The sequence below is a fragment of the Triticum aestivum genome, chromosome 2D (genome assembly GCF_018294505.1).
Source record: "Triticum aestivum cultivar Chinese Spring chromosome 2D, IWGSC CS RefSeq v2.1, whole genome shotgun sequence".
Lineage (NCBI taxonomy): Eukaryota > Viridiplantae > Streptophyta > Magnoliopsida > Poales > Poaceae > Triticum > Triticum aestivum.
The window spans coordinates 432784805-432797693 of record NC_057799.1 but is presented as its reverse complement, the minus strand read 5'-3'; the positions used below and the strand labels follow the sequence as shown (position 1 = coordinate 432797693).

At 44.5% G+C, this 12889-nt stretch overlaps 2 protein-coding genes across 3 annotated transcripts in view; both read right to left on the bottom strand.

Moving 5' to 3' along the window:
• Window positions 1-4631: 4631 nt before the first annotated feature.
• LOC123053650 (surfeit locus protein 2) lies at window positions 4632-8080 on the bottom strand. Of its 2 annotated transcripts, none has more exons than XM_044477161.1 (5): window positions 7693-8080; window positions 7295-7392; window positions 6492-6797; window positions 5098-5161; window positions 4632-5012 (listed from the first exon to the last, which is right to left on the bottom strand). In XM_044477161.1, the coding sequence occupies exons 1-5, from the start codon at window positions 7980-7982 to the stop codon at window positions 4934-4936; spliced, it is 837 nt and encodes a 278-aa protein (XP_044333096.1). In that variant the 5' UTR covers window positions 7983-8080; the 3' UTR covers window positions 4632-4933. The 2 variants fall into 2 exon arrangements, with proteins under 2 accessions (XP_044333096.1, XP_044333095.1); XM_044477160.1 differs by having other exon boundaries at window positions 4632-5015; window positions 7693-8078.
• Window positions 8081-8673: 593 nt separating this feature from the next.
• LOC123053649 (SWI/SNF complex subunit SWI3A homolog) overlaps window positions 8674-12889 on the bottom strand; it is a 6248-nt gene continuing 2032 nt past the window's right edge. Inside the window, exons 3-7 of the mRNA XM_044477159.1 lie at window positions 11533-12021; window positions 11275-11438; window positions 11147-11199; window positions 9604-9758; window positions 8674-9293 (exon numbers count right to left, since the gene is read on the bottom strand). Of these exons, the coding sequence (XP_044333094.1) occupies window positions 9093-9293; window positions 9604-9758; window positions 11147-11199; window positions 11275-11438; window positions 11533-12021 (1062 nt within the window). The 3' untranslated portion in view covers window positions 8674-9092. The remainder of the gene's footprint in view (window positions 9294-9603; window positions 9759-11146; window positions 11200-11274; window positions 11439-11532; window positions 12022-12889) is intronic.

Genomic DNA, 12889 nt, shown 5'->3' with positions numbered 1-12889 from the left:
ATTAAATCCACTGATAAAGAAGTGTTTCATAGAGAGCATACAAGTCCAATAATACTTTTGGAAAGTTTCCACTTGAGGTAAAAACCCACAATATCAACAGGTAAATCTAGACAAATGGAAAAGTTCAATTCCTGGCAAAATTTTAATTACTAAAACAAGGTCAAAATTTTGGGGTGTCACAGGCCGCCTGAAGCGCCTCCGCTGCGATGACCTCCCTGAGCCTGTCGACGCCATGGATCAGTATGATGTGGATTTCTCGCTCGCCGCTCCCACGCTCAAACTTCGAGGGGCTACAGCATTCGTAGGGTTTCATGGCGACTGTGTTGGGTTGGGAGGATGAGAAGAAAGAGTGGGCTGGGTCGGCTTAAATAGAACGGAGTGGCGTGAAGAAAACGCAGACGCCCCAGTCCAGTTTCGGGACAGTGGTGGGCCTCTATTTGCCTGACGAAGTCGCTTCCGCCCAATGGGAGGTCGACACAGCCCACCCCGCCGCGGGTCCCTCCTCGACCATGGCGGAGCAGGTAGAGGCAAGAGCAAGCCCAGAATTTTCTTGCCGCCTAAGGCAGCAGGCAGGCAGGCAGGCCTAAGGCTGCCACCCTGACCTTTTTTCCTGCCAGCAAATAACCCAGAGAAGGCACACCAAGAATTTTCAACCACCAAACCGTCCATGGCATCGACACTGCAAAGGGAAGCCCGGCCATCCAACAGCGCGCACTAATGCTAGACCCACGTAAGGTTAGCTACGGGTTTAACGTAAATCAAAACATGGACTGCCGGGCAGTGGCTTCGTTCGCGGGCAGGGGCACGCCGCGGGAGCTCGGGGCGATGGCAACGGAGCTCGGGGCAGTTCACTCGTTAGGTGTTCGATGGAATGACTGGACGAACAAGTCGCAAAATGCGCCTGCCCCCGTTAGGCGCACCTGTCGATCCAAATGAAAAACGAGCCCGGTCGAATGGACGGACGATCGAAATGGATTAAAAACGTACAAAATCACCGTGTCGGAGTTACCCTTAGAGCTGCTAAACTGGTTCTTAGGGGAGGGGCACCCTAACCACGAAACTAACAATGATAAGAAACAGAGATCGTCCAAGAAAAATGATGAGAAGAGACCAAAGAAAAGGTCCTGCTCCCATCCAAAGAAAAAGAAATAAAGATCGTCCAAGTTGCATGTCAGGCCAAAGCAGACTGCGGGCGGGTACAGAGCACTACCAACCAACCAAAAGAGGTAATAGCACTGCAGGTCCCTGAACTTGTCATGGAGGTGATGGTTTGGTCCTCAAACTTGAAAAAGCAGATTATTTGGTCCTTGAACTTGTCATGGAGGTGCAAGTTTGGTCCTGGGCGAATCACAGCTCGCCAAGTGGAGCCAGCTGGGCTGGGCTGGTCAGCGCCACACATTTTGCAATTCCCACCCTGCCTTAAGCCCTAATCAACCTGCACTACACCTCGCGTCAGTGATCCATGCATGCTTGGTGACCAGCCGAGTTTCTTTTCTTCGGATTAGCGAAAAGGTTCGCCCAGCCAAAGAAGCAGCCAAGGTAATTAGAGAGATGACATATGCCGACGAATGCAACGATGAAAGAACTTATGAGTTGATTCATTGAGGAAGAACCAAATTAAGGACGGCCAGGTGGCGATGACGCTGATAGTTATGCATGTGCATAACTTTCTAATTTTTGTAGCATTTTCGGATCATGCCCTGTGCTGATAATTATGCATGTGCCTAAACTGGTTAATTATTTAGCACATTGTAAGCAAAGTAAAGCAAACTTTGTAGTTTTTCCAAGCACCTACACTGTATGTAATTTTTTTTCTTTTACTGAAAAGGGGATGGCCCCGGCTGATAATGCACACAAGCATTTTATTAAACTTAGTAACCGAGTACCAGCCATTTTATCGCATGATGCACTGTACGCACTCTTGTATGGCAGGGTTGTGGGAAAATGTTAATGCACGGCTATGAAAACCCGCTTTCTCAGATACTAAATTAACCATTATTCATTTTTATTCTTGACCTTGCCAGTCCCCGGGAATAAAAAGAACTAGACGGGTTGTTAAAATAGTAATGTGTATGTGACTTCCTAGAAAAAAGGAATGTGCCTTTTTGTGAACACACGTACGTGTGAAGAAAAAAATGCACAAATAATTTCTGACATCGTTGCTATTTTTTGTCCTGGATTCTTTAGTTTGACGTATTGTTCTTAACTTTCCAACTTAGGAATACCATGCCTGTCACAAAAGCATACGCCTCATCTAGGATTGATTCTCATCCATTCGTCCTTAGACAATTGAAATAGGTTTTTGGTTGACTTTACACATTTATGTAAGCTCTATTTAGAACACAAAATGAAACGGTTGGAAATAAATAAGGAGACCACATGCTCTCCTCTGTTTGCGTTGTCCATGTCTTCTACGACATTGTTCCAACAAGGTGATATTAGTAGAGAATAAATGAATCAAGCTCTTAAGACTCTCTCGAGTGCCTCTAGATCTTTGAAGAGTTAGCTCTTGATTTAACAACACTGTTCTAGGACATTTCTTGCGCACGCTTGTCCAGAATAATAATGACTACGGTTTTGTTATTGGGCTCCTGACCGCCGTGCTGTTATTGGATTACATTCATATTATTGGGCTCAGATAAAAAAACATTATAGTCCCGTGACTAAATAGTCCCACCTCGAGTTCTCATATCGAATCTAAACAATTTATATACGTTCAAAAGTTGCTTGAATATCAACTAGGAGACTCAGGAGTCAACAAACAGAGATTAGAATGGATCTCTAAAGGATACTGGAAGGAATTCCGCTGGTTTCAACAGGAGGTAGCACTGCAGGTCGGGCTTAATGCAGGGGGGAATTGCAAAATGTGCGGCGCTGACCCAGCCCAGCTGGCTCCACTTGGCGAGCTGTGATTCGCCCAGGACCAAACTTGCACCTCCATGACAAGTTCAAGGACCAAAAAATTCGCTTTTTCAAGTTTGAGGACCAAATCATCACCTCGGACCTGCAGTGTTATTACCTCCAACCAAAAAATGAAACAAGGGAGAGACCAGACCACCCCCGTACCATGGTGTTTCCATTGATCAGTCCACCCGTGGTCCCCGTGCCAACGTCCAGACACAGGCCCTGCCTCCCAGCTCTTGCGTGACCAGATCCTCGCGGATGGACGGAGACAAAGCAAATAGTACTCCGTGAATTTTATTTTACTGTAGTTCTCAATGTTGCCAGCCCCATGAATTTTTTTCTTTTTGTGAATGCAGGTTATTTTCAAAATCTCTACAGAATCCTGGTGTGTTTCTTTGAACCGCTGCAGCCATGGAAACAACACATTCTAAAAATTGTCAGTCAAAAATTGAAAAAAAAAAAGAAGTCCGGAAATAACTGGGCATGTGCTTTCTGTAACCCCAGGTGTTACTTGTTCCGTGCACGTGGTGGCCAACTGCTCGCGTTCGCCCTCAAAGCGCTCGCCATTTTTGGTCGCGCGTCGCCCTGCCCGGGGATCCGCATCCGCTGGGTTGATGACTGCCACGGCGGGGCCCATCCGTAGGGAAGGGCGCGCGGGGGGTACCACGAGCTCGCGAAGGGCACGTGCCGCACCGGAACCGTCTCTCGCTTTACCCTGCAAGGTCAGAGTCATAATCTGCCTGCCTTCTTGTTCTTGGGGTGGAAATGGGATAGACTAGCCAGCCAGCAGTGATTCCCTGGGGAGGATATGCAAGTTTGTATTGTGCATATATTATTTCGATTTCCTTGTTTCTAAACCTACTACATATTTTTCTTTTTGAGGGGAAATAAACCCACCACATCATATTTTGAAACGAGCATTTGTACTACAGGGACGTCCCCACCGTCTGCAGCGTCTCGGTGACTCGGTCGACGGATCGTACAGGAGCTTCCTGGTCTCCACGGAGGACCGGACCGCGGAGCAGCTCGTCAACGCGGTCGCCCGGCACCAAGCGAGGCGTGGACGACGCTAAAAGCATGCCCCTGCTCCGCGGTCCCGCAAAACAAAACAAAAAGCATGCCCCTGCTCTTCTTCTGGGGTTGACTCGCGTCATCCTTTGTCGCAGGCGCATCGGGGCTGTCACGTGCTCGCTTCGCCATGCCATGCATCTAGTCTACGGATGTCATTCCGCTCTCTTACCTCGGCGACGGTGCCAGCGATTCCCCCATGGAGGCTATGAAGGAGAGCTCATGATTTATTGCCTGGCTTTGGACTGACGGTAGAGTTAAACTGCACGGGCGTGGCCAGTCGAACCAGGACAATTGCCTTCTGTAGTGCCGGAAACCTGTGGCAGTGATTCACATTACGATCCTTCAATGTTTTCATTTCTTTTTCTCTCAAGAGGTGTTTTTTTCAAAAAAAATCACACTACGTGGGTAAATTGCCCAACACCGCCGCAATTGGTGCTAGGATCGCTCTACGCATGGATATCACTGTTCAGTACGACTGATGAAAGGCTGCTCAGTTATTATTTTACTATTTTGTTAACAGACCAGTGTATCTAATTCAACATAGTGTCGGAGCTAAAAACATAAGTACTCCCTCCCTCCGTAAAGAAATATAAGAATTAGATACAGGGAGTATGCCTCAAATTCAAATCAAAACTAAAACAAAATACACAGTTCCCTCCCACGTCAAACTTATATGATATGGATAGTCACAAAGTGTAGGCGACGAGGTATAACTATCACTGTTCATTACCACTAACGAAAGGCTGCTCAGTTGGCACACATCATGTTGCAACAAGCAGCGGTGTGACAGCACTGAGAAAAACTAAGGAAACACAAGTTAACTAATACAAAATCGGCCATTGATTAGCCAACCCAAAGCCTCCACGGGGAGAACAAAGAAAGTGAAGTTTGCGGCTCCAAATGAAGCAAGGTGAAACAAGTTCATGCATAGCTAACAGAATAAATCAGAAATAATCGTCTACTCGTCCTTTCGGGGCTTTTTCTTCCTTGTAGCGAAACTACTTGGTCCAACAGCTTCCACTGACAATCGCTTTGTCCTGCTACAAGAGGAAAGGAAATATTATACCTAAGTGTGTGTGTGACATCAAGCATTATTCGATTAGAAAAACTGTTCTAGAATACCTTGAAGCCAGTTCCTCCGACACTTCATCATCCTTGTCAGCCATTTCATCGTCGTCCTCGTCATCTATCAATTATTTTTCCAAATCAGACAAAGAACATTCCATAATGGAAATTTTTTGTATGCGACAATTTTAAATTTAATTAATAAAGAAGTGCAGTACGAAATTCTCCTGCTGTTTTTAGCATCAAAAAATTGGTTACCCAGCAGCAGCAAGATAATCACTTCTGCTGTATATCACAAAATAAAAAATTTAACATGGCTGAAGAAAAAAGCTCAATGATCACAAAATTCAGAAGCAAGGAAATTGACACAAAATGGTATTGCGCATATCACAATCTAAGTATGTAAACCACAAGATTTTGCACACATAACTTAAATTGCTTGTTTATACAATGTAAAAACAAAGGAGCTTGCCAGAGGATGAGGATCATCTGATGATAAGTTCCCAAAAGAAGGGGACAAAAATATTCAGTCAAAAGTAAAACTTCGGCGAATATAACATCTGATGGCAATATTTTTAGCTTCTTGTGGAGATGTATATTTAACAAAAACATAAGGTTGCAAAAGCTGCCGTTAAGAAGTTTATTAGACAAGAAAAATAACTGAAAAAAACATAACTATCAACTTATAGGAATGCAAATCAACTGAAGACATCCCACTCAATAGGTAATTCACTATGTGCACATTGCCCTTGTATTAGCGGTAAATCAAGATTCACATCCCACCCAATTTGCATCCCTACACATAGGCTGGTTCTTGCCTGCACTTAAACACTACTACCTCTGTTCCAAAATATTTGAAGTTCTAGGTTTGTCTCAAGTCAAACTTCTTTAGGTTTGACTTAAGTCTATAAACAAATGTAGCAACATCTACACACCAAATTAGTTTCATTAGATTCATCATCAAGCATATTTTCATACTATATATATTTGATGTCGTGGATATTAGTTTTTTTTATATAAATGTGGTCAAACTTCAGGAAGTTTGACTTAGGACAAACCTAGAACTTCAAATATTTTGGAACGTTCAACATGCTAGCAGACATCCTGTCCAAATTGGCTACAGAACTACAAAATGGACCAAATTATGTTTCTCGAATATTGTCTGCAAAATAAGTTACTAGAGATTCATCACCTAAAGAGAAGATCTAAGAGCAACAGTTGGAACCGAATATTATATGATGTGATAAAGCAAAAAACATCTACCAAATATGTTCTAAATTATACTCCCTCCGTTCGGAAATACTCATCGAAGAGATGGATGTATCTAGACGTATTTTAGTTCTAGATACATCGATTTCTCCGACAAGTATTTCCGAACAGAGGGAGTAGAAATGAACGTTTGAGCTTTGCTTCATAAAGCAGTTACACATGATAAAAAGAATGACACTTACCGGATGCACCTTCATCCTCTGCTATATCATCCTTCCCCGGAGAGGACTCCCATCGGTCTTTCCCGTCATCATCATCCCAACGACTTCCAACAGGAGGCACCCAAAATTCCGAATCATCTGAATCATCAATTTCTGGTTCAGGTTCTCGTGGCAAAGAAGGGTTGGCAACAGCAGCTTTCTTCTTCTCCTTCTTCTCCTTCTTCTTGTCCTTCTTCTTGGTAGACTTGGATTTCTTTGCGACTTCATTTGACTGTTCACCTTCTACTTTGCCTGTCTCACCTGATGCCATCTTTTCCTCTAGCTTTTCTGTCAAAATAGGGATAGGCATGTTAGATGTACGAGCAACCAAACTTGCCAGTCCAATGGCTTAAAAGTAGTGTTGTATGGGAGATGAGAATTCCACCAAAATGTACTCAAAGAGATGTACATGACCAGATATATTCCCAACTATTTCCAGAGCAGTGAGAAGACAAATGAAACAAAGTGCTTATTGCAATTCCAAAGCAAGTTGCATAACATAATTCTACCCAAATAACCATCTACTATCATCCATAGAAAACGAGCTAGCATTTCATAACAATTACTTTTGATGATAACCAAAATGATGCACATGGGTGTACAAGAATGCACCATGAGAAGCAGACAGATACATGGAAACGGTAGTGGTAAATTTATAATGGTTCTTTAACCAGTAGAGGAATACATGAAAGACAGAATAGTACATTTTATTAGCAGTAACAGCATATGATGTTCCATTTGCCACACTTGGCACCACAGACAGTGTTGCGCAAAACTCACTTTACCTAGTTTATTCAGGAACCTCTTCCCATTTACATGCTTCCAGATGTGCTCCTCCGACTTGTTTATGGTGTCCCCGGTAATGTTGCATATGAGCTTGGACCTGCAACACAATTACCAACTCAATTCGACATAGCCACATCATAAAAGACGACGGCTAAGGCGCAGCAGAATTACAAACACATTAATCATATGTTTGTTGGCACTTGTTTCGCTCACGATGTATGTACGTTGCATTTAGAACCCTAGAATCCCTTAAGGGCACTTAAGGGATAGCCGATCAAACAGCAGTGCGATCGAATGAGCAATCTACAATCCTAGACAAAACTATTGGGTACAAATGTACAGTCTACGTTGGACACGCCTGGAGCAGCAAAATACAGAGCAGAGGAGCAGTACGCACTTGTGCTCAGGGTGGGGCTTGAAGGCGTTGAGCGGCGGCTTCTTGTGCGCGACGCCGTGGTCGATGAGCGCGAGGCGGCAGGCGCGGGACCGCGCGTAGGCGTCCTTCTCCCGCTCCGGCAGCTCGTGCCCCGTCTCCGCGCACCGCCACCGCCCGCCGCCGGCGTCCTCCCAGGTCGGCTGGCCCAGCAGGAAGCTGCCCTCCTTCTCCCCGCCGCCCTCGACGGAGCCCTGGGGGCTCGACGCCCCCGAGTCGGACGCTGCGGCGGCGGCCTTGCCTTTTTTCGCCATTAGGTCGTTGGCGAGTCGCGAGCCTGGAGGCCGTAGAGAAGAGGGGGGCGGAGAGGAGAGGTGGTCCGCGAACCCAGGGTTTTGCCTCCGCTTTGGGGGCTTTGGTGAAGTTTTCCCCTTGCTTCGCTATGATGAAACAGGAAGAATTGTTGCCAAAAAAATGCTGCATTTTGGCACGGCATTATCCATGTCGGCCACCCCCCATATTTGAAATTTTGACTCTCGAATTTCATTTTTAATTTTCACACTGCTTACGATTCCAAGCTCCGTTTAGAATTTTCGAGAAGCTAGACTTTTCTAATCCCTCTAATGAGGTTTGTAGGGTCAACGCAGGTTTTTAGGTCTTCAATTTGGGAAACAAAACATATGTTATATACCATTAAAAACTTGTAGTAGTTTTGACGGCATATAACACATATTTCGTTAGTTAAATTGAGAACACACCCCATAAACCCGACCAGAGGGCCTAAGAAAATGCCTTCTCTAGTTTAGCATGCGCGAGGCTAGGGATAAGAGCTACCTTGCCTCGGTTAAACTCGGTTCAAGTAGCCATCTGTTTGGTTTGGCTTCCAAGCAAGTCTGGGGCTGAAATCGCTGCCTCAGTCCTCCATCCAACTTTCAATCAAACATCTCCCAGGAAAAAGTTCACATAAACCTCAAAAAAAAAGGAAAAAGTTCACATGGCCATTTCTTCCAGCAACATCCATGGTATTCTCACGGTATGTACTCTAAGCTCACACTGGAAAGTTATACAGCGACTATTTGTTCAACCAAACAGTACAGCGGGGCCGACAATACGGACACCCCGAACCGACCAAACATCTGTGCATCCGGAAAAAATGAAGTTACAGCAGACTATCAGCAACCCTTGCTATCTAACCCTAGCTGGATGTTGGTACAAACAGAGCTGCTGCTGTGTGCAATTGCACACCATGGTACAGGGGGCTGAGGGGCGGCCCCAAGCACAACATATCTAGATGAATTAGCACCTTTACAGATGCGCCCGCCCTCCTGCGCGCACGCACAATGCTGCTTTACCTACAGGGACTACAGTCAGAGGGCGAGGCGGCGGATCAGAGGAGGAGGGATAATCGGCTCCAGTCAGCTTCTCTATGGAGTAGACCTGTCCAGGAACAGCCTTGTGAGCACTTCGTCCCTCTGAAGCGGTGCTCCAGTCTGAAATGCTCGCTCCAGGACCGTTTGCCATTCCTTCATCAGGGACTCCTTTATTTGTTGTATGGTGGTGTACTCCTGATCCATGATCAACTCTAGCTCCTCAAAGTGTTTGATCTTGTATTGGATCTTTCTTAGCTGCCAAACATAAGATAACAGCCGTCAGTGATTAAGAAACAACTTGGTCAGCATCAATGCTGTACTCCCTCTGTAAACAAATATAATATGCTTTAGACCACTAAAATAGTGATCTAAAATGTCTTACATTCGTTCCTCCGTTCCAAAATAGATGACTCAACTTTGTACGACTCAACTTTGTACTAACGTTAGTACAAAGTTGAGTCATCTATTTTGGAACGGAGGGAGTAGTACCTTTCAGCTAAACCTAGAAACCCAAAATACACTACATTTATGAAAATTTAAGCAGGGAAAGAGGAAGACAATTCACCTGAGTTTCAATTATGGACGCCATTAGAAGCTCCATCTCTCGCTCTTCCTGGTCCACGAGCATCTTCGCGCGGGCAGCAGCTACACCAACAGCTGTTCCAACAGCTGCCCTCACTTGATATGCGGTAGAAATAAAGTTTCTTTCCATTTTCTTATCTGGCATCAATGACAAAGCATTAGTTGAGGTGAGCAGAGCAGTCATGACACAAGTAGAGGCCAATAGGCTGGAAGCTCCATTCATTTATTTTATGGAATTATATCAGCTGGCAGATCCCAACCAGAATCTGAAGTTCACGAATCTGGCAAACTACTTGTGACGGGCAAGCATATAAACATTCTAATTCAGTGTGGTACTGGGGGTTGCATCAGTTAATACAGGTGGTTTGGGAGCATGCCAGGTGATGTAAAAAAGAGACCCTATTAAAGGCCTAATGAGACAGGTGGCATAACTAAATTCATAGCCCTGGCTCACCAATTTGATTCCGTGAAAAACAATCAAACAACAAATAACCCCAGATGGCATGTCACACAAGCACCATCCAGTAAGTGGAACTGTGAAAGCACCAAGCCCTCTGATAGTCGTCAACGCATGTGCATTCTGACATTTTGTGCTTAGATTTTGTCAATAACCAAAATTTAATCTCTACTACCTCATAAATTGGAGTTGGTGGTGGTGGTGGTGAGTTTACTAACCACTTCACCCCAATCTCCCTCATCTATCTAGAACCCACCAAACCCCTCTGGTTTGGAAGACTTCACTCCCACCCCATCTGAATCTCCCTCATCTATCTAGAACCCACCAAACCCCTCTGGTTTGGAAGAGTTCACTTCCCACCCCATCAGAATCTCCCTCATCCATCTAGAATCCACTAGACCCCTCCGATTTGGAAGAATTCACTCCCCACTCCACCCCAATTACATGCCTAGACACCCAGCTCAACCAAACCAGCAAGTGACCACCTCACTCATGTTTTGAATGGGAAACTATTTTACAAGTACACGTCGGTATGTTTTTTTTTTACCGAACACAAACCAACCAGTCAATGCACCAATTATCATTTTTCCCTGATGTAGCTGCTCCCCAATATGCATCCTCCAGCCGATGGTCCCCCCCTCCCTCTAAATCTCCGTCGTCCTAACTTCCATGTTGCCAAATCTTGCCATGGATCCGCTAACCGGTGCTCCCATGGCCCTGCCGTTACACAAGTGCAGTCTAACCCGCTTTGCTTGAGTTCCTCTTCGCAGTATTCCAAGTGCATTGGTTGTCATATAATACTAATCCAATACAACTTCAATTACTTTTGTGGTTCCGTACCAATGCACGGGCATTATGCTAGTAAGCTTATAAAATTCAGGACATACATGCTGATTATAATACTACTGAACTTGTTAGGAGTGGTAAATCTAATCCTAAGATGCATCAGAAAAAAATTCTGATGACAACAACGTTTATCAACAGATAAAGAAATAACTCTCTATGATTAGTATCGAGGAATCAAATATATTTACAGTAGCTCAAAATGTGAGAAGAAAATTAGGCCTACCAGGAACAGTCTGTCCATGCATTTCTGCTTCCTTATTGCCAACATTGCAATCACTGTAAAAAAGACATCTTAAGATAAACAGATTGAACCAATACTAAAAAGAATAACAAGTTGCAGCACATGTTTACCTCTCTTGGACATGGTTAGAAGAGAATGATTTGACTTGGTATTCTTTCTCGCTGAGATGAAATGCCTTCTTTGCTTGGGGATTTTCATTACCCAATGCTTTAATTGATGCAGCTGCAGCTGCAGCCACAACATCTGGGCTCACCGCGGTAGTCAGCAGTGCTAACTGAGGTAGTATTAGCAAATATCAGTGATCTGCTAAAAATCTTTGTACATCCTTAACAAATTAGTTTCTTCATATGTTATGTTTTCTTTATTACCTGCTCCATTAATGAACTGGTGACATCTAATGAAGAACATAAACGCCGGCGCTTTGAAGGATGGTCTTCAACTAATTTATCAGCACCATCCTCCTCCCCATCAATCTGCATGCCATCAACCATATCGGCCGACTGACTTGATGCCTCCTTCACAATAAAGTGGTTCGTTTTGCCATCAGTAGTTTGGTTTGTATGGAACCTACTATCAGATTTACCATTATTTATGTTGCCCAGCATATGTTCACCAAAAGGCAACTGAATAAGCCTAGCAATACACTCTGTTTTATTCTTTGTGCGGACATGCTGGGTAATAAGATCCCAGTCATCTCCATGTTTTAGGACACCTTCTAAAAGGAGTAGCGTCTCTGCATCTGTCCATGCACTGGAAGCATGGTTGTCAGAGCTCTCCTTTTTAACAATAGAGCATTTATTTGCTTCCTCCTTTGCACTATTGGTTTTGCAACACGTTGAACATACTTTAAAACCATCCTGAAAAGAAAATGCATAAACATTAGACAGCACATAATTTCCTTCATTTTCGTCATACCTTGATGAGATCTGATCATCTCAATAATAAAGTACACAACTCAATCAAATTGTAGCCGACAGTTTAAGCACGACCCTCTGTAAACAGAAATAAATGCATACTTGGATAAATTTTATAAATAACATTTCGCAGCATGTTATCCAATTATAAAAATACTACTTTGCTGTGTTTGGTGTCTGGAAGAGCTGAAGTGAGCAGATTTTATATGAGGGGCACTGCTCGACAAAGTGTTGAATGGTGCAGTGATTGGCTGTAATGTGTTTGCGGGTGTGGGTGATTCGGCCCAGTGGTCCAGGTATCTTGGTGTATGTACAAGAAGCAGCTAGAAAATTCCCCCACGCAACCTTGCAATTTTCGTGGTATCAAATCTACCATCGTCCCCGAAACCCTAGGTGTTGCCGCCAGCAGTGGCCCTGAGCTCGGTGGCGATGTTGATCTTGACGAAGTAGATGGCGAGCTAAAGGTGAGTCTCGCTGTTGGTCAGTGACAGCAGCATGAGGTGAATGTGCGGAGGCTCAAGGATCAGAAGCCTTTGGTGGCAGATAACGGCAGTGTGCGTGCGATCAGGAGAACAGGGGCTCCTGCAGAAGGACAGGTATGCAGCTAGGAGGGAACGCAAACTCTGTGTGTGGAGGCACCAGTGTGCATTTGTCTTTAGGAAATGCAATTGTTCCTCGCGTTGAGCCAATTCCGAAGATAGGATTGATGCCAAATGACATCGATTTAAAGAGTGCCAGAAATTACTTAATTTGATCGAGGAAACCATTGTTGCTCTTGAATAGGAAGGGGGTAGAGGGCTTCATCGTGGGA

What these genes read in the sequence shown, in the direction of transcription:
- LOC123053650 (XM_044477160.1), bottom strand. Translation starts at nt 7,982, where the DNA reads ATGGCGAAAAAAGGCAAGGCCGCCGCCGCAGCGTCCGACTCGGGGGCG. An exon ending in AAGCCCCACCCTGAGCACAA is followed by an intron (nt 7,393 to 7,692) that starts GTGCGTACTGCT and finishes ATTGTGTTGCAG; the next exon opens with GTCCAAGCTCATATGCAACA. An exon ending in AGAGGATGAAGGTGCATCCG is followed by an intron (nt 5,162 to 6,491) that starts GTAAGTGTCATT and finishes AATAATTGATAG; the next exon opens with ATGACGAGGACGACGATGAA.